The 27,787-nt window shown below is 42.9% G+C and overlaps 1 protein-coding gene across 4 annotated transcripts in view; it reads left to right on the top strand.

Moving 5' to 3' along the window:
- The window catches only part of tanc2b (tetratricopeptide repeat, ankyrin repeat and coiled-coil containing 2b), a 159,636-nt gene that overhangs the window by 109,131 nt on the left and 22,718 nt on the right, over positions 1 to 27,787 (top strand). For all 4 annotated transcript variants that reach the window (XM_080517324.1, XM_080517325.1, XM_080517327.1 and 1 more), the window contains 5 exons: positions 7,979 to 8,162; positions 9,180 to 9,428; positions 16,100 to 16,231; positions 25,786 to 26,067; positions 26,715 to 26,839. In XM_080517324.1, the coding sequence (XP_080373450.1) occupies positions 7,979 to 8,162; positions 9,180 to 9,428; positions 16,100 to 16,231; positions 25,786 to 26,067; positions 26,715 to 26,839 (972 nt within the window). The remainder of the gene's footprint in view (positions 1 to 7,978; positions 8,163 to 9,179; positions 9,429 to 16,099; positions 16,232 to 25,785; positions 26,068 to 26,714; positions 26,840 to 27,787) is intronic.

Raw genomic sequence — 27,787 nt, forward strand, 5'->3', positions numbered from 1 at the left:
AATAATAATCAGGGAGTTTTTGGTTTTTTTATTTGCAGGTTGGAAATGAGCAAACTCAGAGGTGCACATGCAGCACAGTGTCATCATGAGTGCACCGGACCGGTAGAATAGTGCCATAAAAACCTTTAAATTTAAACTTTTTCTTTGTTAGTGGGCCAGAGTATATGTCATGATACTGTCTAGGTTTTTTTTTTTTTCCAAAATTGAACAGTCAGTCGCTAAAATGACTGCAATGTCAACATAAAGCCAATTTTAATGATATAAAATACAGTGAAATGTACAAACTCACCCTCACAGCACGACTGAGTCTCGTTTGAGAGTAGCCATTGTAGATATCTTTCATGGAACATCACTGATATCTCAGCTCAGGTCTCGGTGTCGTGTATGTAGCTGCTATTGTGTGTTAAAAATGTAAAGTTGTTTTTTTTTTTTTTTACTATATGCTTGTTGTTTTGGCCATACCAGAGTCCCTTGGAGGCCCACAGTCCTTATGTTTGAAATTCCCATGATAGACGATAATATAGAGGAAGCCACTGGACATCGGAGACAAACTAACACACAGTTGATTTGTTAATGGTATGGAAATATCTAATAATATCGATATTGGCGATAGGGACCCCCTGTGGGCTGATTTTGGCCCGCGGGCCTTTATGGTTGACACCCGTGGGCTAGCCTGTAGCTGAAACCGTGAAAGCGGGCCCAGGTACTGTATGTGCTGTACTGAAGCAACGTGTATCAGCGATTAGACTGATGGACTGCCGCTTCACAGCAGCGCTGCTGTAGCAGTGGGGGTGTATGAATTGAGAGAGGTTTATTCAAGCGGCTCTTTTTAGAGACGTGACTCATGCTCGCACCCCGCTGCATCATGCACACAGTACAAACTTTTATTATTTTAGATATCTGCCCCAAATACCAAGCTCTGGGATTGCAACTTTGTTTGATTCATTAAGCCGCCGAAATGACAAAGATTGCCTGGAGACGTCATCTGTCGGCTGATAAAGAGAGTGGGTTTTTGTTGTAATTTTTCTAATTTGACTGGGATTTATTAGCTCGAAGTGGACTTCAGCAGATATAATTATGGCTATTTGACACAAATCTGATACTCCATTCTTGAGAAAACCCTCATATTCTAATTTTCGCAGACTGGTGCAGCTGAAAATATGTTGAATTTTGTATCGGTCCTCTGTGCAGTGCAATCACAAGGTTGGAGAGACTGATGGAAAGAAGATTCGATATTATAGAAAACTATTCTACGTCTTCTTTTTTTTCTCTCTCTGATCTCTAATCATATTTATGGATTTTCATTACCACATCTAATTTGATGCCATAAATAATCAGAGATTTTCTAAAAGCAGAAATTGACCTCTATCACTTTTAATGCAGTGTCCTTGAGACATGCCTCAGCGTTCACATTAATAAGTTAACATCGTCTTTAGATTAGCTGCATGCTAATACAGATTTTGAAATGAGACCTTTTCTCATAGCAGACTGGCCCAATTTAATATGAACATAAGCTTTCAAATGATTTTCTCTCGTCCATCTTGAGAACTAAAAAAATGAGGGATGTACAAATTCTACTTTTTTAAAAGACAAATACAAAGTAGAGTATTGTCTTTTAGCAGCTTGCCGATGCCAAGTATCCATACAAGTACTTATTAAGTCTCATTCAAACGCAGCTGATATTTAAAGGTTTTGCGTTGCCGCGAACTTCCTCTAACAGCCTTCAGCCTACAGTTAACATCAAGCAATGCGTAGCGTTATTGCTATATCCCTTGAAGAAATTGTATTTCTCTCATTTCAGTTTGACCTGAAGGTCTTTTTATTAATAAAAAAAGTTGCATTTTTTTTCTTTAAATGAAAAAATATTTTGTCTTATTCAAAACTCATTTTTACTTTTAAATTGACTTGCATCTCTGATATGTGAACTTGAACTTGCCACTGGTGTCACACATGAAGAAGAAGTCTGTTATAAGGAATGCTTTTTAGCGTGATTTCAATCTTTGACTCGATTTGTTCTTATGTCAAAGTGTCCTTGGAGTTTGGTGTGCGAGCAGCCGTCGTGTTGTTATTTTGTCTGTGCGAATCTGTTTGAACGAGTGAAAAGGAGGTGGCTTTTCCTTCCTGCAGAGACGCGAGCTGGTTGGGTGTGTTTGAAGTTCACGAGCTGGTTCAAATCCTGGTTTGATGGGTTCCTTTTGTCTTTCACTTTTCTTGTCCGTCCTGCTGTCCTCAAGCTGAAAAAGACAATTATCCTTAAAGTGACGCAGTATCTGCATTTGTCACGATCCCAAAATTGCAAGAAAGCATCGCTCGAATGAAGGAAAAGCAAGTCCACAAGTCCGGGTTGCTTCATCAAATAGGGTTTATTAAATACAACAAAAGATGTCCTCTTGATCTCCACGCCTCTTCTTATTACCTCCTGGTTAAGAATTGCATAAAGGTAACAAAGCTGTGAGGAACAGGAAGAGGGTGGATGGGAGAGGGAAGAGAAAGCAGGAACCAACGTGAAGGTAGCCTCATAAAAACAAAGGCAGAAGCCATGCGTTTTTACTTGAAAAGTTGTTGCGTAAACCAGGCCTTAGGGAAGCGGGACACTGGAGCCCAAACCAAGTACACATGTTTCAGTTCAACCGTCCGCCACAGAACAAATGATTCATTTCGCCTTACATTCACTTAACATGCATGTCTTTGGACGGAACTGGAGCACCTGGAGGGGAACTAAAGCCTGCATGCACACAGAACGCTTCCAACCTCAGAATCGAACCGAGGACTCCTTAGTGGCCCTGCTCACCGCCATGGCGCCATCAGATGTTGTTTTAATTTTAATGAGGCAAAGAAGAGGGTGTTGTAAGCAGCAACATTATCCTTTGAGTCTCTTTATGTTTGTGAGCCACTAACCTTTTTATAAGCCGCAATTAAAAAAGAAGGCGGTTGTCAACCTGCATATAAGAGAGGAAGTGGCGATCGTGAGGCGCGGCCCGGTTCCAGTTTATGTGTTTATGGAACCTTTATCCATCATCCCTAATGAGACGTGGTGGAATTCCTCCAGTGTCTGCAGCGAAGACCTCGGCAGCTGACGAACAAGGTGACCTTAACTCGCGGAGAGTGCAGTTAATTGCTTTTCATACTCTCTTGCTCTCGCGCCCCGAATAGATGCAATGCTCCGAGATCAATCCGGCCCTCGTGCGACATCTAAGGTCAGACCTGCGCGAGGCCGGGGTTCATTAACCCTGCGGATAGAAGAGCTGCAGCGTTGCAGTGAGTCCACACAGGTTCCAGGATTTATCCCTTCGCGTGTACGTTCAGTCTCAGGGGGGGTCAAGTTCCCTGTAAACTTGACACTGCGACGCTCCAGTTCACGGAGACGGCAGAGGGAAACGAGCGGCCGGAACAGTGTTGTACAAGTTGTTATTCCTTCGTCCCCGCAATCAGCTGCACACCCACAAAAACACGCCACGGGAAGGTTAGAGGCCAGGACTGAAATGAACTCTGTGTGTTGACCGGGTTATAAATCTTAGATTCCAGAGCAGTACTGCTGTGTGCTGTGTGTCTGGTTGGTGTATTCATTGGCGATCTGTTCATTGGACTTGTACGTTCAAGAGAGATACGGCAATTTGCCCGATTAACGGAAACATCTTGACATATTCTGACAATATCATGTTCGCAACATTTCTGCTTATTGCCGATGCTAATATCCAGCTGCATGTGTAGAAAAAAAATCACCTTTTCTCTGTGAGAGAAAATTGAACTATCTGCAGAAATACATACATCACTCCATCTTCTATACTCACTTTCATGATAAAAGATTATTTAGAGTCATCAACCGGGCTCAAATTCATGTGTTTGCAAGAGGAAGCCACTCGTACAAAACCTGTGCATGCACAGGAATAACGTGCAATCCCCAGCAGGGAAATCTTTTACAAAGAAAATACTGCTAACTACTGTGCGGCCCTGCAGACATATATTTGGATCTCAGAAAAACCATTGAAACACACTGATACCACGCACATCGTCTAGCTTTATGGTCTTTCCACCGCATACTGGTATTTTATTTTAAAGCTGCTATCGGCTGATAATCTACCGACAAAGCTTTGAATCCAAGTAATTAATTAAAGTGAAGTCAAGGAAAAGTGTTTGACGGCTTCATTATCATTACAGACGTTGCATCCTACAAGAGGTCATCCGGCAGGTTGTCTCCTTGGACGTTATCTTAATCACTAATTCGTTCCTCCATACTAGAAAAATATACATACGCTGCACATTACAGTTAATAAATATCAATTACTTTCAAACAAACCACTTTGCCATATATCGATAAAAGTCAATTAAAACAGGATTCCCTATATATAATAAATAAACATTCTACAATACAGTAAAAAGTTTGCATTTATAGTCATTTTATAGCATATGCAAGGCACTATATGGCACATATGCCTCAAGAAAATGTGTTATACTGTAGATGTATGTTATGTATGTATGGGTAAAACCATCTCTGCGTGGCAGTTTTTTACATGGCAAATGCTCAGAGCCACTGAAAACACAACTTTTTAAAAATGAACCATCGTCATGTAAACAGAACTTTGTGAAAACGCTCAGGCCCTGTCTCCGTTTGGATGGCAGAAGCACCGCTACTGCGAATGCACACCAAGGCCCGGGTAAATAGTAGATAGGACAATGACAACAATGGCGGCCCCCAGGGTGTCATAACTTCCAGTGCATATTGGTAGTTCTATAGTTGAGTCATAATATGAATCCTATTTTATTGTCTGTCCTTATGAATGTCTGTGTGCTCCAATCGTTAACGTTTATAATATAGCTTTAATGCTCTCTGCTGCATGTGTGTGTGGTTTCATTACAAAAACAACCAACAGCGCCGGCTGGTGACCTGGCACACCAACAACATCGCATTTCTGTCGTTGCCGTGAGAACGGGTAACATTTTCATTTTACAATTCGAAACATTGTTGCGCAAACGGCATTGGAGTTGAACTCTTTAAAGATTTCTTTTTTTCTTCCCAATAGAATTATTTAACATTTCCCTTCATGTAGCACATACTCGTTCAACCAGACGTATTTCTTATTCACCGGCAGTGGCTCAGCCAAACGGAGCTGTTGGGGATCGTCATGTCATCCAAAGACGGCCGGACACGGAGAGGGTTGGACCCGAGGCTCAGACCACTCACCCCATCATTAATCCGCTCTCTCTGCAGAGCTGAGCCTCCGGAGATCCTCAACAGATAATTGACAGATTAATCAATAATGAAAATGATCATTAGCAGCAGTGCCCCCCCCCCCCATCTTCACAGTGTGTAAGAGTGTGTGTGTGTGTGTGTGTGTGTGTGTCTTTCGGCTGATACAAAATGTTTGAGCGTAAAGTGTCCCTTCGATCTTCCTCTCTCAAATTAAACTTCACTAAATTTGTCCTGGAGCACCACTTCACCCCCCGCTGTCCTCTCCGTGTTCACCACACTGTGGACCTCCGCTCGTCATCAGTGAACGGGTTACCGCCGTGTGTGCGTGCGTGTGTGTGTGTGTGTGCGTGTGTGTGTGTTTTGCATGGCTGTACCTCTGTGGGTGTTCAGATGAGGCACAATCGAATGTTTTTATTTTCGTCCCCTGTAGTCGTGCCGTCTTCTAACCTGAGCTGACACAGAGCAGAGTGCCTGCAGGGGAGCAGAGCAGAAGTGAAAACATCATCAGCTTGTATGGGATTCCACTTCCAACGTTTGTTTTGTTTTCATAACAATGAAGGGGAACGGTAGATTTGTCAGTGAGGGTCTGGTTCCGCAGCCTTACTTTATTACTTTCTTACCTTATTTTTTTTTAAATCTGAGGAGCATTAACGTTGAGGAAATACTGCGAGGGCGAAATGTATGAAATGCTCGCCGAGGGCTGTGGAAAGTGACAGGCTGTTCTCGACATTAGCCTGAAGAGGAACGCTGCGGCAGATAACATTTCACATCTTTCAGCAGATTGGGGCAGCACAGAGCTAAAAGTCAAGCGGTTTCCTGCACTTCTGATTGCAACATTATTCAAAGTGAATATGAATATGAGCCTTGTTTAAAAAAACAAAAACAAAAACAAAAAAAAGGCATAATGTAAAAAATGTTCTGGTTTTGTGAAAAGATATTGATTATATGAAGACTTTTTCATGATGTCATCATGACTCTTTGCTCTAAAACAAAGGGAGCCATCTGGAGTTGTTTTGCATTCATTTTGCCGATCCAGCCCAGTTGAGATCAAACTGGCTGATCATCTAAAACAGGTTCCACACCCTTGTACTCAAAATAAGTCTTTCTTTTAAAGTATTTATAAGCTATTTATAGTATAACGTTATGAAAAAGGTGTTTTCACATGTGTCCCTCTCAGGATAACTTACATTGGCAGCTGAATGCAGCCTGAAAGAGATGGTCACATTATTACATACATACATGTGAAAACAGCAGTTAATTCTTCTCTTCATCTAATGACGTCATGGTTGAAGATGTTAACCCTCTGGAATTGTGGTGACCTCAGGATCCTGAGCACCTTGCGTTGGAGCCATCACCATTAGTGTGTGAATGGGTGAATTTGACCAACAGTGCAAAGCACTTTGACACTGCTGAGGCAGTGAAACTTCACTGGGTATGCTCTTTATAAGTAGTGAAAATGCTATTTGAAATAATGAAAAGGTTCTTTACAAGGATTAAAAATGCTCCGTATAAGTAGTCAAGAAAGCTCCATATAAGTAATGAAACTGCTCTATGTAAGAAGTGGAAAAAACTCCATACAAGTGGTAGAAAAAGCTGTTTTGTAAGTAATGAAACCACTCTATATAAGAAGTGGAAAAACTCTAAGTAGCAGAAATGATCTGTAAAGGTAGTACAAAGATCTGAAAATGAAAGAAGGCTAGTGAAAAGTAGTGAAAAAAACAATCTAAGTCATGAAAATGCTGTGTATAAGAAGGGAAAAAAGCTCTATATAAGGAGTGACAATGCTGTATATAAGTATTAGAAATATTCTATCTATGTCGTGAAAATGCTCTATATAAGTAGAAAAAGCTTTATGTAAAAGTCCATTTGTTGAAGTCATTCTGGAGCGGAGCTGGAAGGAATTCGCTGGACTCAAGGATGATGCAGAAAGTTTATTACAGATGAAGGTCAAGATATGTCTTGGATACTGCAGTACTACGCAGAGGACTTTTCCTGAGGAGCCGACGTTCGGGAAATGTATGCGCGAGGAGAGCTCAAACAGACCAAATGGGTTGAATTGAGATCAGGATGTGTGTGGGCAGTGTGTGGATGGCAGCAGTCTATATCTCCTGTGGTTGACTGGTTAAAGGTGAAGACCACTGGTGAGACCAGGTGGGATGGGTTTCACATGGAAGAGTGACACGGTCAGTTTTTTTTTTTTAATCATCTTCATCATCGCATAAAGATCGGAAGGATCTGCACCACGAAATCCCGTCACAACTCCTTCTATGCTTAATTTTCCTCTTGTGGCCACATGGAAGCAAGACATTTGCACCATGTTGCCATGGAAACTTAACGCTCCACAGATCGGCACAGCGTCACAACCAAAGTGGGAAAAGTTGAACAACCTCTCTTATATTTGTAAACTCATTTCCGATGTTTTAATTACCCTCCGTGCGTGTGAAAGTGCTGTATAATTCCTTAAAGGTTGTGTCGTCTCCCTTAATTGGTGAGCGGCCCTGTAATATATGTTTTTGAAAGTGCTTGAAATGATTAGTTATTTTGACATGTTTTTGTGTGCGTGTGGGAGATACTATCCTGAGGACCAACGACTTCAAGTTGCGAAGGCAGCAGGGGAGCCGGGCGTCTGGAAACCGCAATATCGAAGTGACATTTTCCTCGGCGTGACTCAGATGTTATCAGCTCAAACGTTCTACTTTAGCATTTATCCCCACGTGTACTAATGCAGCTAAGCACTTTGAAAAGCAATACATAAATAAATCAAATGTGTGTATGTGTGTACCACAGGGCCAGAACCAGAGGATCAGCCCCTGCTCCACCCTGACCAGCAGCACCGCCTCCCCCCCGGCAGGCAGCCCCTGCTCCACCCTCCCCCCCGCCATGCCCGGCCAGGCCGGAAACAAGGACTGTGCCTACGGGTCCGTCACCAGTCCCACCTCCACGCTGGAGAGCAGGGACAGCGGCATCATCGGTGAGACATTTGCACCTGTTTTAACACGACAAGCTTCCATTGGAATTCCAGCTTCCGTCTATGTTTTTAGTACGATCCACACGTTGTAACAAATCAATATATTAATACTAGGGGGGGAGAAAATGACCAATATAGGCAAGAACTAAGGTAATTTTTTCTACTTGTCATCCTCGAGCCATCAAATCTTTAAATAACCGCTGACCTGAGCATCGTGTTTGAATCTCTTCACACGCAATCCTGCTCAATTGTCTTACTTTTACACTTTCTATTTATATATTCCTATTATTTGTCCAATTTGTCTCCTTTTTAATACGAATACACAAGAGAGCAGGACCTTTAATTTCATTATATGAGACATATATATAATGACAATAAAGTGAAATGTTTTAATTGTGGTGGATTTTGTGGTATTCTGTTAATTTTGTGAAAAGAATATTATTTTTGTACCTTTATTTAACCACATGGGTCAGATGAGAAATGGTTCTCGTCATTGATTACACTCCATTGACATTTAAATTCAGCTTCATCCAAAACAATTGTGTACAAATGAATCTTACCTGGACAAAACAAAACAAAAAAAAAGAGTATTTTTGCCAAATCAAATTGAGGTAGATTCCAAACCTGCGTCTTCCTCCACCTGTTGGCTGTGCAGCTTCCAGCTGACCTGCAGCAGTCACAACCAGTCCGTACTCCCACTGCTGGATAAGTCAGCGACTTCGTCACGTTGACATCAGCGCTGGCATTTATGCATCATTTGAAAGAAAACACGGGGCGCATTTTAAGGCTGCGGCTGCCGTTTGTTTCCTGGCAGCTCGGCTGAGCACCTGTAGCACGACGAGGAAAGCATGACATCCACATGCCATTGATCCAGAACGACAGTAAATGAATGTGAAAGCGTTGCGGTGTGGGCGGGTGACCGGGGGGAGGGGGGCGGGGGGCAAGAGAAAACTCAAACAAAACCAGTGATGGAGGGAAGACAAATGGGGCTGAGAGATTTGTCATCTGTTTGTGTTGCAGCCACTCTGACCAGCTATTCTGAGAACATGGAGCGAGGCGGCAAATACGGCGAGGGGTCGCGGGGGAACCTGAAGCTGTGGCAGTCCCAGAAATCAGGCATGGACTCGTTCCTGTACAGGGTGGACGAAAACATGACCGCCTCCACCTACAGCCTCAACAAAATCCCCGAGCGCAACCTGGAGAGCATGTCCTCCCACTCCGCCCACTCCATCCCTCTGTACCTCATGCCCCGCCCCAACTCTGTGGCCGGTGAGTTCCCTTCCTCTGTCCTCTTCCTTCATTTACACGACTGATTTATCTCGCAGTGGTCAAATTTTTCTCTTTTTTTTTTTTTTTGCGTGAAAAATTTGATCAAACTGCTGCCGATCAGTCACGTTACCTCCGACTCCCGACGTTCTCCCTCTTCGCTCTTCCTTTGCTTGTTTTTCCTCTCCTTCGATCTGTTGGCATGACTCCTGTGTTCGTCGATGCTGGGTGAGATTTTGTGGAAGGGTGGAGTGGATAGAGTCACAAAAACAAGAAACCGCGACAGACGTTCAAGTGAACACACATCGTGTTTGATGTTTTCGTTTTCGGAAAAGTCTCTCGTTCACACCGCGATATTTTGAAATAGACGTCCATCTGCACGAAAAAGGCAGAAACACTGAAAACCATGTAGTTTTCATGTTCGGTCACTAGTGGGTGCAGTTGTTTTTGTAATGATGCAAAACACACAATACGCTCTAAGCATTAACAATGGAAGTATGCGGACATTCCTATGAAGTTGGATTGTTATTATTGTGAATGTCAACTATACAACTACCAAGTCATGACACTCTGGTAACAAGGAAACTCTTATTTTCCAACTTCTTGCGCATGTGCAGAAAAACTGATTACTACAGCCATGGTGCGCATGCATAGTAGAAGTGTTTAACTCTAAACTAATTAATAATTAAAGCTACAAATCAACTTCCAGAGGCTCGTTATTTGAAAACATGCACTATAGAATTTATTATGGTCTCACGTTTTAGTTGATTTGCATGACATACGTTCATTTTTTTTTTTTTGCCAAAACGTGAAGCTTTAATGAAATATAATTTTTACGACTTGTACATGATATCCTTCCAAATCACATACTGCATACATGTAAAATGTATACATTAACATAGTTATGTTTAATCTACATTTGAGCTCCTACAAACCTGTTGCGTGCTCCTCTCTATTTATTTCCATTAAAAATGTCAGATTTCTTTGTGTTTTTGGGAAGTGAAGCAGCTTTGTGCTTGTCGATGTTTTAGGCTCTGTTGCTGTTGATTTGACTTGATTAGCTGTCATTTTAGCAGCTTTAAAACACACACACACACACACATTGAGGAAGTGACTAGTTATGTTGAAATAACACGGGAAAGCTGGCATTTGTATTTTTTTTTTTTTTCTCACTGGAGGCCATCACTGCTTTAAAAAGGCTCCCAAAACTAAGAGTAAATATATCAGGGGGGGAACAAAATGTCAGTTTCATAACAGGGAGGCAGTCCTAATGGGCCTGATTTTATTATTGTTCTCATCATCAGAGAGGCTGTTACAGACAATGAGCTCTATTATGCTCTTCTCCCACTCGTACTGGGGGGAAAGGGAAAAAAAAAAAAAAAAGGTGTGCGCACGTAGACACACTTCCATGTTTCACTAAACCCTATAATGTGGCTGACGGAGCCTGTCACTGCGGCAATGACCCTCTCTTTATGCTGGTCATGTTGTGCTGTTTGACACCACTGTCTGGCAGCGCCGCGACGCCGCCAGGTGCACGGATCTCATCTCCGTACCCCACGTCTTCAAAAGAGAGACCGAGGCGGCTTAAAGGATACGCGATAAGCTGTAGATGATGCAATAAATAGAATTTAGAAAGAAGAAAGAAAGCTCACACACACACATACAAAAAAAAAAAAAAAAACGGGGAGACGTGAGGCGTGTGTGTTTGTCAGGAACAGGAATTCCATATTGAGGAGAGGCAGATGATGGGTGCGTGTGGAAGAGGAGTGAAAGAGAGTTTCATAATCTCTCGTTCTCACTCCGTCTCTCCTCCACAAAGAATTATTAGATGATGTAGGGACGGGAGGCGAGGCGCCGGCTGAGGATTGGCTGGGCTCACACAGCAGTGGAACATCAAAGCCCCGGGCATTAACCGTTTCTATTCCCCCGAGTGACACAGAGACTCACTTTGAAGTGTGTAGAGAGAGAGAGAGAGAGAGAGGGAGGAAGGGAGAGAGATGGCAAGTGAAAACAGAAGGTGACTGGGGAGGGAGAGGAGGAGGAAGGGGGAGGCTTCCACTCTGTTACCTAATGAGGTGCGTTGGTCGAGCTGAAGATGGCGAAAGGAGAAACCACCAGCTCGTATACTGCTTTCCTCCGTCTCCACACGGCTCGTCTCTGTGAAAAGGATTGTGTCTTTGTTGAGACCTTTTCTTTATTTCTCCTCTCAAAAAATACAGAAACAAACGTTGAATATACCAAACAAGTGAGGATCATTCTGGGTCACACACATCAGATTTTCCTCGATTAGCTCATGGATTTATGTTGATTCTCTGTTAATTTGAACACTTTCTGTGAAGATCTGTTACATAATGAATCAGGAGTGTATTTATAAGGCTTTATAACGCAGCCATAATGTTTTTTGAAAACCGATTAAGCATGCTCCTGACTAGGGCCCTGTTTACACAACAACACTTTCAAGTGAAAATGGAAAACTATCACATTTTGGGTGTGCGTTTACATGGCAACGGTGCTCGGAGACACACAAAAAAACACAACTTTTTAAAAAATGTTTCGACACTGCTACTGCGCATGCACGCCTTGGCCGTGCTAAATAGTTCTTCTGCTCAGTAGATGAACACTAATATTCTCTTCTGATTTTTATAGTCGACAGGAAATATAGTCACCAACAATCCAACTTGGCCGTCTGTCCACTAGAATGTCCGTGTACCAACATTGTTAATGTTTATAATGTTTCATTACAAAAGAAAACAACAGCACCCACTCGTGGCCCTACATGCTAACTCCATTTTCATCGTTCCTGCCGTTTCCGTTTAGATGGGGGTCGTCTTCAAAATGTTGCCTTATAGATGCAGAACTTTTCTAAAACGAAAACACAAAAACTGCGTTTTCACTGGAAATGTTGTGTCAACATGATTTATATTGAACTTTTTAAACAAGGTTCATGCATAAGGATTTTTTTTTTTTTCTCGTCATGTAAGCCTCAGTATATTTGAGTTAAATTAAATTCAGGACTAAAAAAAAAGCTCCTTTACCATTCAAGCCATATCACAGATGATTTCATTGTTTATGATGTTTCGCTTTTTTTTTTTATCAGAGGCTATTATTATCTTTTTTTTTTCTTTTGGATACTTAAACGTTTTATAGAAATCACTAGTAAAACGCCAGATTTAAAAAAAATATCTGTGGATAATTCTGATTAGCTGTGACATGGAAATGCATTTCCAAATTCGGCTTTAATTGAAAACTCACTAGTACTGAAGATGAGTTTTCTTAATCAGTGAAAGTCAGGTTCGTGTGAGCTTGTCAATTCTGCCGTACGCGGTGGAATCACACAGCAGAGTGTCGCCTCAGAATATCAGCTGGGAGCAATAACACTGTACATGGACGCTCAAATGGCGACGTCACATCGCGGGCATGTTCGCAAAGCAAAAGCAGCAGATTGTGATCGATTATGAAACGGGTTACTCAAACTCCTTTTCAGCTGAATTGGGCCAATCCAATCAGATAGAATAGATTGTAATTGGATCGACATGCAAATAGATTAAATTACTTGGTCTGTGACACTCGTCTGCCCCTTACACTTTATTTCCATTCATGCTGTTTCAGTGAGAACACATTGTATCCCAAAACAAGCCATAGAGTGTTGGAACTGCTTCTAATGATCTGTTGGTAGATATTTTTAAAGTCTTGAGGCTGCTATGGGATATAACACTTTCTGCAGATCTATAAGTACCAGCATGCATAACAGCTCAGGGACGGAGAAATCCCCACTCACACAAAGACTACAGAGGTTTAAGAGACGAGCTGAGCTTCACTTAACTGGTCTCTAAATTAACTGCATTAAGCCAACGGCTCACTAGAGGGAAAATTTTTTTCAATTTGGAAGATGGACAATTGTCATTGATTTCCTTTTTTCTTGTATTTTTGGTCCCACCTCTGTTTTCTTATATCCTGAAATATGGTTTGAATGCCACTCTACATTGTTTATTGCCTCTGGCCGTCTCTCTCTGGGGGTCGTGAGGCGTGCAGAGCAATCCCGGCCTCGCATCCCAGACGACCGCTCGCACTCCGGACCGCCGCTCTTTGACTGCGTGCGTCCACATCACCGGCTGCAGGCAGGAAGTATCTGATGGGGCCACCGCGATTCCCTCCCTTCGCTTCCTCTCAGCCCCCCCCCCCCCCCCCCCCCTCTCTCTTTGATACTGTTTTTCATTCCTCTTCTATTTTCTTTCCACTACGAGCGTGGTCTTTAGCGCATTGGCACAGGAAGTGTGAATGTGATCCCCAGCAGCCTGCTGCATTGCAGATACAATGATGAGCACACAGATTCTGACTTCTCACATTCGAACGAGAAGAAAACGGAGAGGAAAATAGCCTTGCCAGCCCCGTTAGCCCTGAGTCATTCTTCTTTGGTTTAGCAGCGGAGTAATGCCTCCGCTGTCGCCGCTTTTAGCCCAGTTGGACGACCGGCACCCCCGTTTCCCATCAGGGCCCAGCCTCCGGCATTCTCAGCTGCCATTTCCCTCCATTTTGGGGAAGCCATGTGGCTCATTTTTTTGGGTCCGTGGCTGTGGTGACTCAGACAGACACACACACACAGACACACACACACAGACAGGCTCAGTGCTTGAATGAGCTTAACGTTGAAGCAGGAGCAGAATGAGGATCAGTGCCGAGGTGCCGCTGAGTTTTACATGGTGGACTGAGAGGATTACCAGGCCTCCGTTTTTAAGAGAAACACTGAGGATTCCTCCTGAGAAGAAGCATGGATTTACAGTCACAGCTCTCTCTCCAACTCCTTGACTTTGATTTGGGATCTTAGAAACTCAAACCCGGTCAGGTAGAAACAGAGGTGGGAAATAAGGAAGTGCAGATGCTTCTTAACTGGACCTAATTGGACAAAACCTAACATTTTTTTATGTTTTTGCACTGTGTATGACTATATTATACTTTTAGTCACTACATTTTGACTTAAATGTCTGTACTCTCTCTTCTTTAAACTGGAATGTCACCTGTTTTTCTGCCTCTACAGATGATGATTCCTGCAGCAATATGAACAAATAAAATGTATTGATTTAAACTGAAACCCAAGGCTTTCAAAGCTCATTCACGAGGTCATATTTAGCTTTTACTTCTATTTCTGACACTGTTCTTTCTGATTACACTTACAATTTACATCAAGAATAGAAAACTTGATCATCTTCACCACCAAAGCGCCAAATTACCTCAAATATTTAACTAATATGGAGGGAAATTTAACAAAAATGACTTGTCAGACACTGTTGAATAGCGGTGAACACTCATATCACAGTAAGAATATTACCAGTTTTAATCTGGGTTTGGATAATCTGGAGTTTGCATGTTACTCCTGTGTATGTGTGTTTTGTCTAAAAGTATACTCTGATAGTCATTGTGTGATGGACTGGAATCCAGGCCAGAGATGAATGTGTCGCAATATTGTTTACAGTTGTCGATTAATATGAACAAAACTGCATCATGTAAATGTTTCTGTAGCTTTGACTATGAATTACATCATACTAAATTGACAAAAGGAACTTAAGAAGGAGACACTAATTTATCCAGAAAGTCAAAAGAATCCATTTAATAACCAAACTGTTGAATCTGTACAGAAACAGAGTGTGTTTGTTTGTTTCTTTACCTTTAAGAGATTATGAGTACCTTTTTAGATTTCTTCGTTTTAAGTTTTGACCTTCAAATAAAGTATTTCAGACAATGTTGCTGAAAACTTCACCTCTGTCATTGTCTGACTTCTAACATTTGTTGGAGGAATAAAATTGCTTTTGCAAGTGAAGGAAAAAAATGAAAGCGTAATAAAAGTTGAATATTGTTTGAATAAAACAGATTTCACAGGTAATGTGATCTGTTTTTCCAGACTCCTGGATTTATCATGCCGTAGTGATCTGCTTCTTCTCCGAGCAGCTCGGCGTTGTAGACGTTTGCTCTTGCTGTTTAAAGCAAGAATATGAATGAAAACAAACTTTAATGTTAATTTGTGACTCTAAAATAGCCTGTGAGATGGTGTCTCTTTGTGTTTGCCCAGCACTGTACTCCGTCTTCACCTGCAGCCGTCGCTCGGTGAAGGAGCTGCTAACCCCTGGCTGGTTAAGCCTGTTTAATCCTTTGAGGGTTTTATTGTTGGCTGGACAGTCCGGGGTTTTCGTGGGGTTCAGGTGTCTGCCGGTCACTCACACCGGCGCTGGCCGTCTAATCTCATTTAACATTCAGCGGATCCCGACGCTGGCCCTGAAGACGCTCTGTGGCGTGAACAATCAGCAGCCGGCGTCAGACGGTGCTCACTCCATGAATAAGACATTTGTCTGCTGAGCTAATTAATCCTGAGAGGGGCCGGATGGCATCTGCCTCCGTGCCGCGTGACAGACACAGAGAGGAGGGAATTTTAGGACAGAATCCATGTAGGACTGACTTTCTCTTTCCTGTAGGAGTTCGTTGGTATGAATGCGGGGAGCTTGACAACCGCCCGAGGATGCCGGCATGAACCTTTGCCACCGTCTTTTGTGTCGTGCTTATTATGAGGTTGTTTACAAGCGCGTTCCTCTCCGTGTACACATGCTAACAGTGGTTTCTTTTTTCTTTTTTTTGTCTTCTCATGAAAATCTGTCTCTTGTCACATGCAAAACGGCGAACCACAGCGACCAGCTCGGCCCACCTGGAGGACCTGGCGTACCTGGACGAGCAGAGGCACACTCCGTTACGCACCTCACTGCGCATGCCCAGACAGAGCACCACCTGCGGGCCGGGTCGGTCCGGGCAGGATCTGAGAGGTGAGTGTGAGCACACGCCACTCCTGCAGGAAGCCGTTCACTGCGCGCTACACGGGACGCGCTCTCTGTACGTTAAAGCGACGGGTCGTAGCGTGACGTTACTGCGCTTTCGCTGTGTTAACAGATGGCTTTTATCTGGCGCTCGTCAAGCGCTTCCACCATCATTCTGTTTATGTTCTATGAGTGTTTGTGTGTGCGCCTGTCCAGCGGCGAGCACTCTTGTCTCACAGTGAGGACGCTCCCTGTTCGAGTCCAGGGTCACCGATTGTCAGGTGGGATCGGCTCCAGGCTCCCTAAGCTATGTAAAGAAGAGATAGGAGATGGATGGAAGTTTAGTGTTTGTTTGTTGAAGTGAGGAGACTGACCCCTACAAAACCTACTAAACCTCAGAGACAGAATCAGACTGAGAGTTATTTAAAAAGTTTAAGACAATTTTATTACATTATTCTTGCGAGAGGAGACGATTCCACAGAACAACCTTTGCATGATTGTCCAGGAGTTTGCCTCACTATGAAGACAGACAGTGCCTTCTTCAAGGTTGAATTGTTTTGAGAAAAATCCACGCGTTTCCTGCACTGTAGACATTGAAGGTTACAAAAAGTAGCACAGATGTTCTAAAAGCACACAATTAAACAATAGATTACAGGTGCATCACAAAGCAAAAAGGACATTTGGGGGTGGCATAATTTATTTTCAGATTGTGTGTTGTATCGCAAAATGCAAAAATACTTTGCGTTTATTTTTTGACTGTGGAAATAACTGATGAAACATTTTAGTTACGTTCTCATTGCTTAATAGGCACATTTTGATCAAGAATCATCAAACTCGCACAAAAATCATTCAAGTGCTTGATATAAATATAGGAAATGCTAAATCTGGATCAACGTGTGCTGTTGGAGAACTGCAGAAACCAGAAGGACATGCACCCCTCTGATTTCAACTCTTGTTCTTCCCCCACTCTGTTGTCTTCCGTTTTATGCTCACAAAATACACAAGGCATCCGAGCGTCGCGCGGAACGCTGCATGGCGAGGGAGTTATTTTTAAAATTCAAATGAAAATCAGTGACAGGTAATTTGCAGTTTGCCGTGTCTTTCGGATGCAAATGGCTGCGCGCTCCTCCCGAGCTCCCGCAGCCGAGCGGCAGCTGCTGGTGGACTTGAGGTGTCGTCAAGTGTTACGCCCTTGTTTTTGAAAACAGAGGCGTGAGGCTGAGGGGTGTACACGACGAGCATTTTGTCAGAGCTTGTCGCTACCGAGCTCAAATGTTTGTCCTCTGTGCTTAACGTTCACAGTCGGTGTTTGCTTGGCTGCATGCTGGTGAAGACTAGCGCGCGGCGAGCGGCTCGGGTCGGGCAGATCTCCTCAGCCTCCTTTGCCAAATGGCCAAATGGCCTTGTGTCACGGCATTGCGCGTCCCCCTCGCCCTCCTTCGTCTGTCGCTTAGCCGATAACGAGCACTGTAATGGCGAGCCCTCCGCCATCCGAGCAAATACAAATATGCGTCCCTGTGTGTTTTAAACACCTGTTAAGACCCCACTTAGCCGAGAGTGCGCTTTGCTGAGCCGCGATGTGATTCTACCCGCCCGAGGGCGGCTGGCTGCAGACAGATGCAGTGCAGGAGTGTGAGGACGGCGGGGAGGGAGATGGCGATGGACAGACGGACGGTAGGCTGGAGCGCCGCCGTTACTGCTACAGCCACTTGTTTCAGCCCTCCGCCTCTCAGGGCAGCCAAGTGTGTTTACAAGCCAAGTGACTGCGTCCGAGCATGCTTTCTGCCTCCTCGGATCAGCGTCACGGCCTCCCCGAGCGCGCCGCTCCCGTGGCTTCACCGAGACAAAAGGCAAAAAGGGAGACGAGACATAAAGGCGAGCCAACCGAAGAACGGGCTTCCCCCTCCCCGGAAGACAATGTGTAGAGGTGGTCCAAGTCTGTTAGTGCAAACTATCCGTGTATTTCAAAGTTGCACCCTCCGAATGAAGATGTGGTTAGTTTCTTTATTTCTGTACGTGCGAGTTATTTTCTTCTCCACGTCTCCGGTTATGTTGGTCCAGATCAAGACAGCAAGTCTCCAGATTGCTCTGAAATTAATCATGAATATTCAGAGCCTTCGCTGGATGAATCATGTTTTCATGACCTCCCGTGACCTTTTGTCGACTGACAAGTCCAAATTAAATCCCTTCAGTGAAGATCTAGCTGCAGACTTGGAGTTCTTACGAGATGTTTTGACAGCTCCCTCGTCACATGAAGGGTTTGACGGGCTTGTTTGTGCTCGATGAAGACTCACACATGATTTCAGAAGAGCGTGCGGCGGAGTGTTGGTTATGTACCAGTCAGGTGGAAACCGGCCGGCAGATGCAGCTCCCTCTATGGCCGACTTTGTGAAAACGTCTTTTGATGGCAGCCATCGGAGGCCCGGGCTGTGCTGCTGTTTTGAGGAGAGTGAGTCAGACTGTAATGGACCTTCTTGTGCTCCTGCCTGCCTACCTCTAAGATTTTTCCACCCACCTTATCTATTCGCTGCAAACTCTCACATAACTGTACACACACACACACACACACACACACACACACACACACACACACACACACACACACACACACACACACACACACACACACACACACACACACACACACACACACACACTCTTTCTCCCTCATTTATCTTTACTTTCTGTCTCTTTGTCTTCATCCCTCGTTGTCCTTCCGCCCTCCCTCCCTCCATAGCGTTCTCACTTTGTTCCAGTACACACAGGCAGGCTTTGTGTGTTTTTTTTTTTTTACTGCTGGTTGCAACCTTTTGCTGAGAGAAATATTTTCAACTTTGGAGGGTTTTATTACTCTCACTTACACTTCTTGGCTCGGAGTGCTACAACTTCATTAGATCAGGGGTGTTCAAACTCTGGTTTGATTTTATATGACCTGTGTACTAAAGGGTAATATGCTGGGGGCACGAACAAACTTCGTATTTACCTCTTAATATCTTGGCAGCAAGACTGTGTTGCATGAATGTAAATGTCTGGTTTGGTCCAATTGCAGATTTAAATTAGAGGTATCAAACATAAGGCCCGTGGGCCAAAACCGGTCTGCAAGAGGCTCCAAACCACCAAACAAATGAGAAATGTCAAAGAAAACATTGGCTTTATGTTGAGATTGTAGTCATTATTAGAAGCAATTGTTTGACAAAAATAGACATTTTCATCACTTAGAATACTCTAGAATAGAATTGTTGTCACTCGGTAGCAATGTTAAAACACAGTGTAGTGAAACGGCAGTGAAATGTTGTGACAGCAACCTCAGTGACTAATAAAAAAAACCAATAAGAAAATACAAGACTGTGAAGAGGTAAAATATTAATATTAGAATATTATCAACAACAAGAAAGTATAGGAGGAACACACCAAAAACAAAGAAGAACTTTAAATTTAAAGGTTATTATTATACTATTTATCGGTCCGGCCCACTCAAGATGAAATTGAACTAAAATGGATTAGTCTGATAGATACTGAAAATATTTATCACTTCTTCATGTCAAGCTTATTACTCTTAAACCATTCTCCCTTAACGTCTTATGGAAGCTCTTCAATTACCCGTGTTTGACTGTTTGAAACGAGATAGTCTGAGACTGTTGGCCCTCAGGCACTTTCACATGATGAAATCCGGCCCTGACTTGACACCACTGCGTTACGTGTTTGCAGGTTAATCAGACTTACTGTTAAAATAAAAAAAATAAAATAAAAAATGTGTTACAAGGCTGTCGACCGTTAATATGAGTTTGTTGCATATATATACATGCTTTCCCACACACACACACCTTGCACTTATTATTATTATCATTAACCATATGTGCAAGATAGCTCCATAAGTATGTAAAAGACATTAGGTAAAAGCTTTGAACTAGATAAATCTGTTCCATCGTTCATTCATCCATTCATGTTCTATCCCATTTAGGTTTGACTGCTAACCGCCGTACAGAACTATATTGTACAGTTTTATTAGATTTTCTCTTATTTGAGCTTGAATTCCTCTTAAATAAGACCTTCGCTGAGGAATGTGTCTGCTGTATCATCACTGTTATCCGGTTCACTTTCAGCCTTTTAGTCGCTACTGCTCTCTGTCAAAGAAGTCACATTCAGGAGGCGCCTTTTCTCCAAGGTCGGCTCCTCCTCACTTGTCTGGTCCCTATACAGTAGTCGTGTTATTTCCGTCCTGCTATGTTCTGCGGTGCCTGAAGTGCGCTGATGGCGACACAAAGGCATCATCTTTTCTTTGTTCCTGTGCCACATGCTCTTAATGAAATTAGTCCCCACCGCTGAAAAGAAAGCTTAAAAGTAAATTAAGTCTGGGGAGGCTTTTTAAGAAAGGATGTATAGCTTTATGGATTAGTAATAAGTTGTGGAAAACTCTAACTGATGTTACAGCTCAGAGGTGTCGAACACATTTTATTTGAGGGACCACATACAGCCTGATTTCATCTCCAGTGAGTAAAATAGAATGAATAAACTGAAATGTCAAAGAAACCGTTGCATTATGCATGCTTTTACAAACTCACCTTGACATGGCTTTAGGCTTTTTAGATTTCACCAGTTGCTTGGTGGTTTGGCCAGACTGGAGCCTCTTGCAGCAGATTTTGACCCATGGGCCTTATGTTTGACACCTCTGTCGTAAAAGATTATATCACAGCGTCAGTGGACGGAACAGAAAAACGAGCCCTCTGTTGGTTTTTCTTTATATCTGTCAATAGTAAGAAAATATAGAATAACATCATTAGTGACTTGGTTAGAAATTAATTTAAGCTTCAGGTTGATTGTAATTATCTCTCCGGTGCTGTTTTTAGTAAACACTCATGCACTCAATCAGGCTGCTGCGCCGGGGGGGGGGGGGGGTGATGGATTAGATAACAGTGTAGATTTGATGACAATACATGATCGACAACAACCTAACTGACAACAGCAGGTGTCAGATGGTTATCGTTGGTCTGTATTGACACAAGAAACGCAATCCTCTTGTCTGTTGGTTGTATCAGGGTACATTTGAGGTTAAAAGGGGTCGGCTGTTAAATATAATGACATCTGGCGTTCAACCGAAACCTGCCGTCTTGAGTTTAGAGTCAATTCGATGAGTTTCACTCTTGTGAGGGCCATCTTTTAATCCCAATCCCAGCAATCTGTCTGTCTGTCCTCTCCTTTTCTATCCATCTCCCAACTCCAACTGGAACACCAGAAATTCTGGTTCTGCAGGTTTCTTTCTCTTAAGCGGGAGGCTTTTTTTTTCTTTCCTCCGTCTCTCCTCTCCCTGGGTGAAATGATTGTGTTGAATTTTAATGACTTTGATCTGAGGAGTTTGATCGATCACTTCGATCAATATGCAGGAGAGATGAATTTGATCTCTCCTTTTCTTAAATAACAATCAAGTATGGCACCCATACCTCCCTTCTTATCGCACTCGGCTTTTGCTTCTTATAGAATATATTGACTTTTTTTTTTTTTTCTGTTGCTTGGCTGCAAGACATAAAGCGACTCAGTAAATGAGGGTTTTGATTGTATGAACATATGCATGAGTTATAGGGACTTTAAGGCTTCGTGCAGTGTATTGCACTGAGCTCACCCTGCAAGGTGCATCGAGAAATTATGCAACACCTTGTTGTTATATTCATGCACACGCTGGCGGTGTCTCCACATCCACAGTGTTCTAGAAATGGCCAATTTTTTTTTAACAGTATGTCTGAAAAACCAGACAGCAGGAACAAAAAAAAAAAAAAAAAAGAGAGAAACTGTTACAACTCCCACATCAGGTGAAATACATCAAGAGCTGTATTCCACCTGACCCTGGGTAACCCGGAGTCCGACTCCCCGGGGCCGGTGCGGCGAAGCGCAGCCATCACCTAAAACGCTCCTCCTCTTCTCCTCGATTCCCCTCTTCCTCCTCCTCCTGCTCCAGCTTCACTCTCTTCTTCCTCCTCCCACTTCTCCACTTCCCATTCTCTCCTCCTCCTCTTCGTCCTGCTCAAGCCTGTGAGTCATCCTCACCTGGTGAATAATTAAAAGTGTGAGGCTCTCACTCCGTCTGGCCACAGATGAGGGAGAGGAGGAGGGAGAGGGTGGAGTGATACCTTCCTCAGCGTCGCCTGAGGGGGAAGCGTTGTGGGCAGGATTATGAGGACCTGCCATTCATCCGTCCCTCTCACCCTCACGCGCCGGCTTTCACCATCCGAGAAGTCCCTCAGCTTCCACTCTCAACATGGCTGCCATGTTTTCTTCGAATACCTGACACTGTGGAGCACCGGCGGCCGCGCTACTTAAGCGCGGTGTAATTGTTTCTGTCGTCTGGAGGATGGTGCCCGATAGTGCAGGGTTGAGTTGAGTAATTCCACAAGGACGGGAGGAGCTTTACTGGCGCATTTGGCATTCGGTCACCCTCAAGATAATTGGATTAGAACCACTTAAAACAGAGTAGCTGCTGGTATTTAGCTCCCTACCTTACTGACCTATGGTATTGAAAGTGTCAGCACACTATACTTATTTTTTTTTGCATCAGGTTGCTTTTTTTTTTCTTTTTTTTTTTTCCTCAGCGTGACACCTCACTGTGAGAATATTACATCAGTGCAAAGTCATTCTTTTCATCGCTGTCTCTCTGCGTCTGTACGTGATTATGTGTTTGTTGAGTTGGCGTTCAATAACCCGACCTGGGACTATGGCTGAAATCATTACATGGCGCTTGCACGGCTTTGTGTTGCGAAATGCAGCGCCTGTCATGCAGAGCGCCTTTCCACCCACTCTCAGTTCCGTGTGTTTTATGCTGATGGTATAAAATCAGAATATTCGGGGCGTAATCATTGCATTCCTTTTCATTCTGCGATTATAATTAGCATTCCCGGGAAAGGAGGCATGCTTGCAGCAGCACTTTGGAGTGCTGTGAAGTACAGGACTACATTAGGAGCAATATCAGCTCATTACATTACATAGCAATGCTCCTAATCAGCACACTGGAGTCATTTACAGTAGACATGCAGCTCTAACGCAGCCGCCCTCTCTCCTTTTCAGCTTTCCGCTTATCTTTGCGGCGCTGTACCTGCACACGGCGAAGAAATTTCTGCCAGCTCACAAAAATTATGCACAAGCACTCGAACACACACTACATAACTTGTCCCGCTCTGACTCACAGCGAGCGTCTTGGTAGTGTGCTGCAGAGTGTGAAAGGCACTGCTGCACCGGCAATCAGTTGACCGACAGCTCCTTCTCACTGTGTGAGATCAGAACCTACCTCCTCCTGAAAGCCAACGGCAAAGAAATCTCTTTTCAGGGTTCATTTCAGACCTCTGATCATTGACGGCCAGGGGGTTGATTACTATATTCTCAAACAGAGGTGGACAAAATGAATGCACCTCAATTTCTTATTGGCCCGAAGCCATTATCGAGCATGAACTACATTTGATCACGACTAATCAAAATAACAGAGTGGCTTTCTTGTCTTGTGATGAGATTATTACATAAAAGCACAGTTGCAAGGTAAACGTCAACTTCACCACGGATTCTCAAGCCTCTCTCAGCGTGTACCACCTGAGAAAATTCAAGTGCCAACGTGAACAAGCCCAACATTTCAAGTTGAAAACGCATCATTTTTGTTTCAGAGGCCGAGCATTTTCAGAATGTTGCTCTCTGCTCTGTTTACGCGCAGTCAGAGTATTTTCAAAAAGTTTCACGGTTATAAAAAGTTGCATTTTCATTGCCTCTGAGCACCGTTGTCGTGTAAATGGACATCCAAAGCACAAGAAAAGATTTTTTGCTTTAAAACGTTGCCGCGTAAAGGGGGGGACTTGGTTTAATTAGTGTCCACCCCATCCACATTATTGAGCAATAATGTGTTTAAAAAAAAAACTAAACAAAAAGAACTGATGAAAGCACATCAAATGTTGCAAAAACAAGTTAAATTCTTTTCGAAATCAATTTTAAACACAAATTCTTAAAATAGTTTACATAAAAGGCTACAAATATGAATTGAAAAGAGAAATATCGACTGAAAACGGAAAAAGAAAAGTGTGCTAACACGCACACACATTCAGACATTATCTTAAATATAACTATATCCTAATACAAAAAAAGTCTGACGGTGATGTGAAATCCGAGTCTTGTTTATTTTCAGATGTGATCCTTCAGCTTGCCCTCAGATTACCGTGCAGATGATGCTGCTGTTGCTCGCTCTTGCTTTCTCCCTCATTGACTTGCGGCTTGTCTTTTACCGTCACATACTGAACGCTGCTAGTTTCCATTCCTGTCCTCACTAGCTGTTCTGCCTTTTCTCATTACTCTCTCTCTCTCTTTCTCTCTCTCTCTTTCTCTCTCTCTGTCTGTCTTCTGCTTGCCCTTCGTCTCAGCTTCAGCAAATAACACCCATGCCTGGCAATCCCAGTCACGTAAGTTCCTTTACCTTCCGTTTGTCCCAGCGAGCATCACGCTGTGCTTTCCACACGGGCGCCGCGCTCGGCTGCAAAGCGTTGTGGATTATTCACGTGCTCCTCGCATTCCTAACGCGGCCCAATTGCCAGACGCAGATATAACATTTAAAGACATGACACAGCCGATGGAGGAGAGCATGTTTTTATTCTCAAAGCTCAAATCAAACGACGAGGCAGCTTCAGAAGTTCATACCAGATTCATTTTATCCTCATTAGTCTTTAATGGTCCGTATGTTCTGTGGAAAAGATGCCCAACCTCTGGAGGACTTTAGTTTAATGACTCCCTCTAGTGAGGGAAATTAACAGCTGGAAAGTCGCTTTTAGGATTACTTAAATAAAATAGAAAAACAGAATACAGCTGAAATATGCTCCACATCATTTTCTGCTTTGTACCAATGTGGATATATCATTTTTACCTACTTAGTAGCTCACACTAAGTGCTTTAATACAGAGTGTGTCAAAATAAACACATTTTATTTGTTGGGATTTAATAAAATGAATGAATTAAGTAAGGATTTATTGGAAAAACGACAATGATTGATCAATGTATTTCTTCCTGCACCCCCTACACTTGTATTAAGTTGATGAAAGTCATGCAGGATTTATGAAAGATGGCCTCATAATATCATGAATACCATTGTGTTTTGCCCATTTGCCTCTTTTGATTGCCCACCAGGGACAAATAATGTATTTTGAATGGAATTGACAGAATGTGTTGATATGCACATAAAACTAGCACAAGTTACAGTATGTTTTAGGAAAATTATTTATTATAAATCCCTGGTAAAATATGAAAAGTATTTATGATTTTAGTTCACATTTAAGAAAACCCTGCATTTGTTTCCACAGTAAACTTTCTCAGTTGTTAGTATCATCCTATAATGACTATTTAACATGCATCGTCGTCAATTTGAAGGTTGTAAAATATCAAATTATTCAGAAGAATATGAATGTTGATTACATAAACTGCGCAAACGACAATATTTGATTGCATTGATATTTACTAATGAAAACTGTGAATCATGGCACAAAGATGTGGTTTATATTCTCACCGATGGTCACCGGGTTTCTTCCTCCCTGACCCCTCCCCCCCCGCAGTGCGTTTTGCCCCGTATCGCCCCCACGACATCGCCCTCAAGCCTCTGCTGTTCGAGGTGCCCAGCATCACCATGGACTCCGTCTTTACCGGCCGCGAGTGGCTCTTCCAGGAGATCGACGCCTACCTCAACAACCCCAACACCGGCGCCAACCAGGGTGTGGTGGTCGTAGGCAACATCGGCTTCGGCAAGACGGCCATCATCTCTCGCCTGGTGGCGCTCAGCTGCCACGGCACGCGCATGAGACAGATCGCCTCGGACAGCCCTCAGGCCTCGCCCAAACGTGAGCATTAATTACTCTGATGTCTGGTTTTTATTTAAATCGAATACAGAACAGTTCAAAGTGCCAGAAGCTTCGGTAAAAGCTACAGGGGAGACAGACAGACGGCAGGAAGTGACAGCCGCCATGTTGGATGGGTCCATTACATCCAATTCTCTGTTTGATCCACACTGATCAGTGACGGTCAGTGAGGATCTACTGATAGCTGTCGACAGATGGGATTCATGCTCCCTCACACACTCATCCCGCAGCCCGTCTCCGTGCTCTCGTGGCACATCAGTCATGCTTGTCACATACTTTCTTGTTTTTGTGAAATGTGACCTGCTCCCACACGACTGAAGTTTCCATAAAAACCTCCTCCGCTCCGGCTCAGCTTCACTTCAATTAACTCCGGGGAAAAAAAAAATACCCTACACTGGCTCTGCAACATACCGAGTAATTTCCGTGAAGTACGACCCAATCTTTCAAATGAAATTATAATAAAAATAGGAGTTTCTCAGCTATTTGTTGAACCTCAAATGAATTGTTTCGATTTGACACATTTCTCTCCCCAAAATCTTTTTTTCAGATGCATAGATTTTTCGGATTTATGGTAGATTGGTGAATTTGTGACACATGCTTGAAGCTGTGTTTTCCTGTCCCGTGTCCAGATGGGGAGGGGCTCCCTCTCACCCAGCCTCAGCCCACGCACGGCACCCTGGGAGGAGGCAGCTGTCCTGGGACCCCCGAGATGAGGCGGCGGCAGGAGGAAGCCATGAGGAGGCTGGCATCTCAGGTAACACACACACACACACACACACACACACACACACACACACACACACACACACACACACACACTTGTCTCTAAATATCGGCTTGATTGGTGTGTTTCTAACTACCTCTCCTGACATCGACTGCTCCTTAAAAATGCAAATGATTTTAGTTCCAGCCGTTTATGAGTGTGCTTGTAGTGATTATAATATGGAATTTCAGTTTGGATTTGATTGCTATCTATTAAGGGAAGGTAAGAGCTTGAGACCAGACCACTTATGGACATTTCTACCTCTCCACGCCTTCATTTCTCTGCCTTTCTTTTGCACAGCTGTGTAAAATTAAACACAAAATATGTTCAATATTATGTGAATGAATTCAATGTTTTCCTCAAATGCATCTCAGAATATTAGAATATCATTTAATATTCTATTGTTCAAGCTTCAACGGAAGCATCAAGATACCCCATAACATCAAATTATACAATTAAATCTATGAAAACTGAACAAAATCACATAATTCACCATTTCTATTAAAAAGGGGGTTTTTAATTCACCTTAAAGATTACCTCCTTATCATTAAGTACTGCAGTACTGCTGTCCTGCATGTTTTTTAAGTACAGTAAATAACTCAATAGCTATTTCCTCTGGTATTTTCTTCAATTTACAAGATATAGAACATAATAAATACAGTCACTCCACTGTCAAAAGTTCAAACAATAATAAAAACACTTAATCGTATACAGTGTTAGGAAATATAAAGACACTATATTTCTCATCTTTATGACTTCTAAATTAAAATTTGAAGGAAAAAAAAGACTCGGTTTGTGTAATAAATGTTTGCATTGAATTATGGGTTACATTAAGTTTCTGAGGTGCCCTGCCGTATCTACCTCATTAATAAAATAAATAAATATTAGTGAATTACCAAGAGTGTAATTCTAGTTTATTAGGAAACTGCGCATTAGTGG

Source organism: Blennius ocellaris (assembly GCF_963422515.1).
Source record: "Blennius ocellaris genome assembly, chromosome: 21".
NCBI classification, from domain to species: domain Eukaryota; kingdom Metazoa; phylum Chordata; class Actinopteri; order Blenniiformes; family Blenniidae; genus Blennius; species Blennius ocellaris.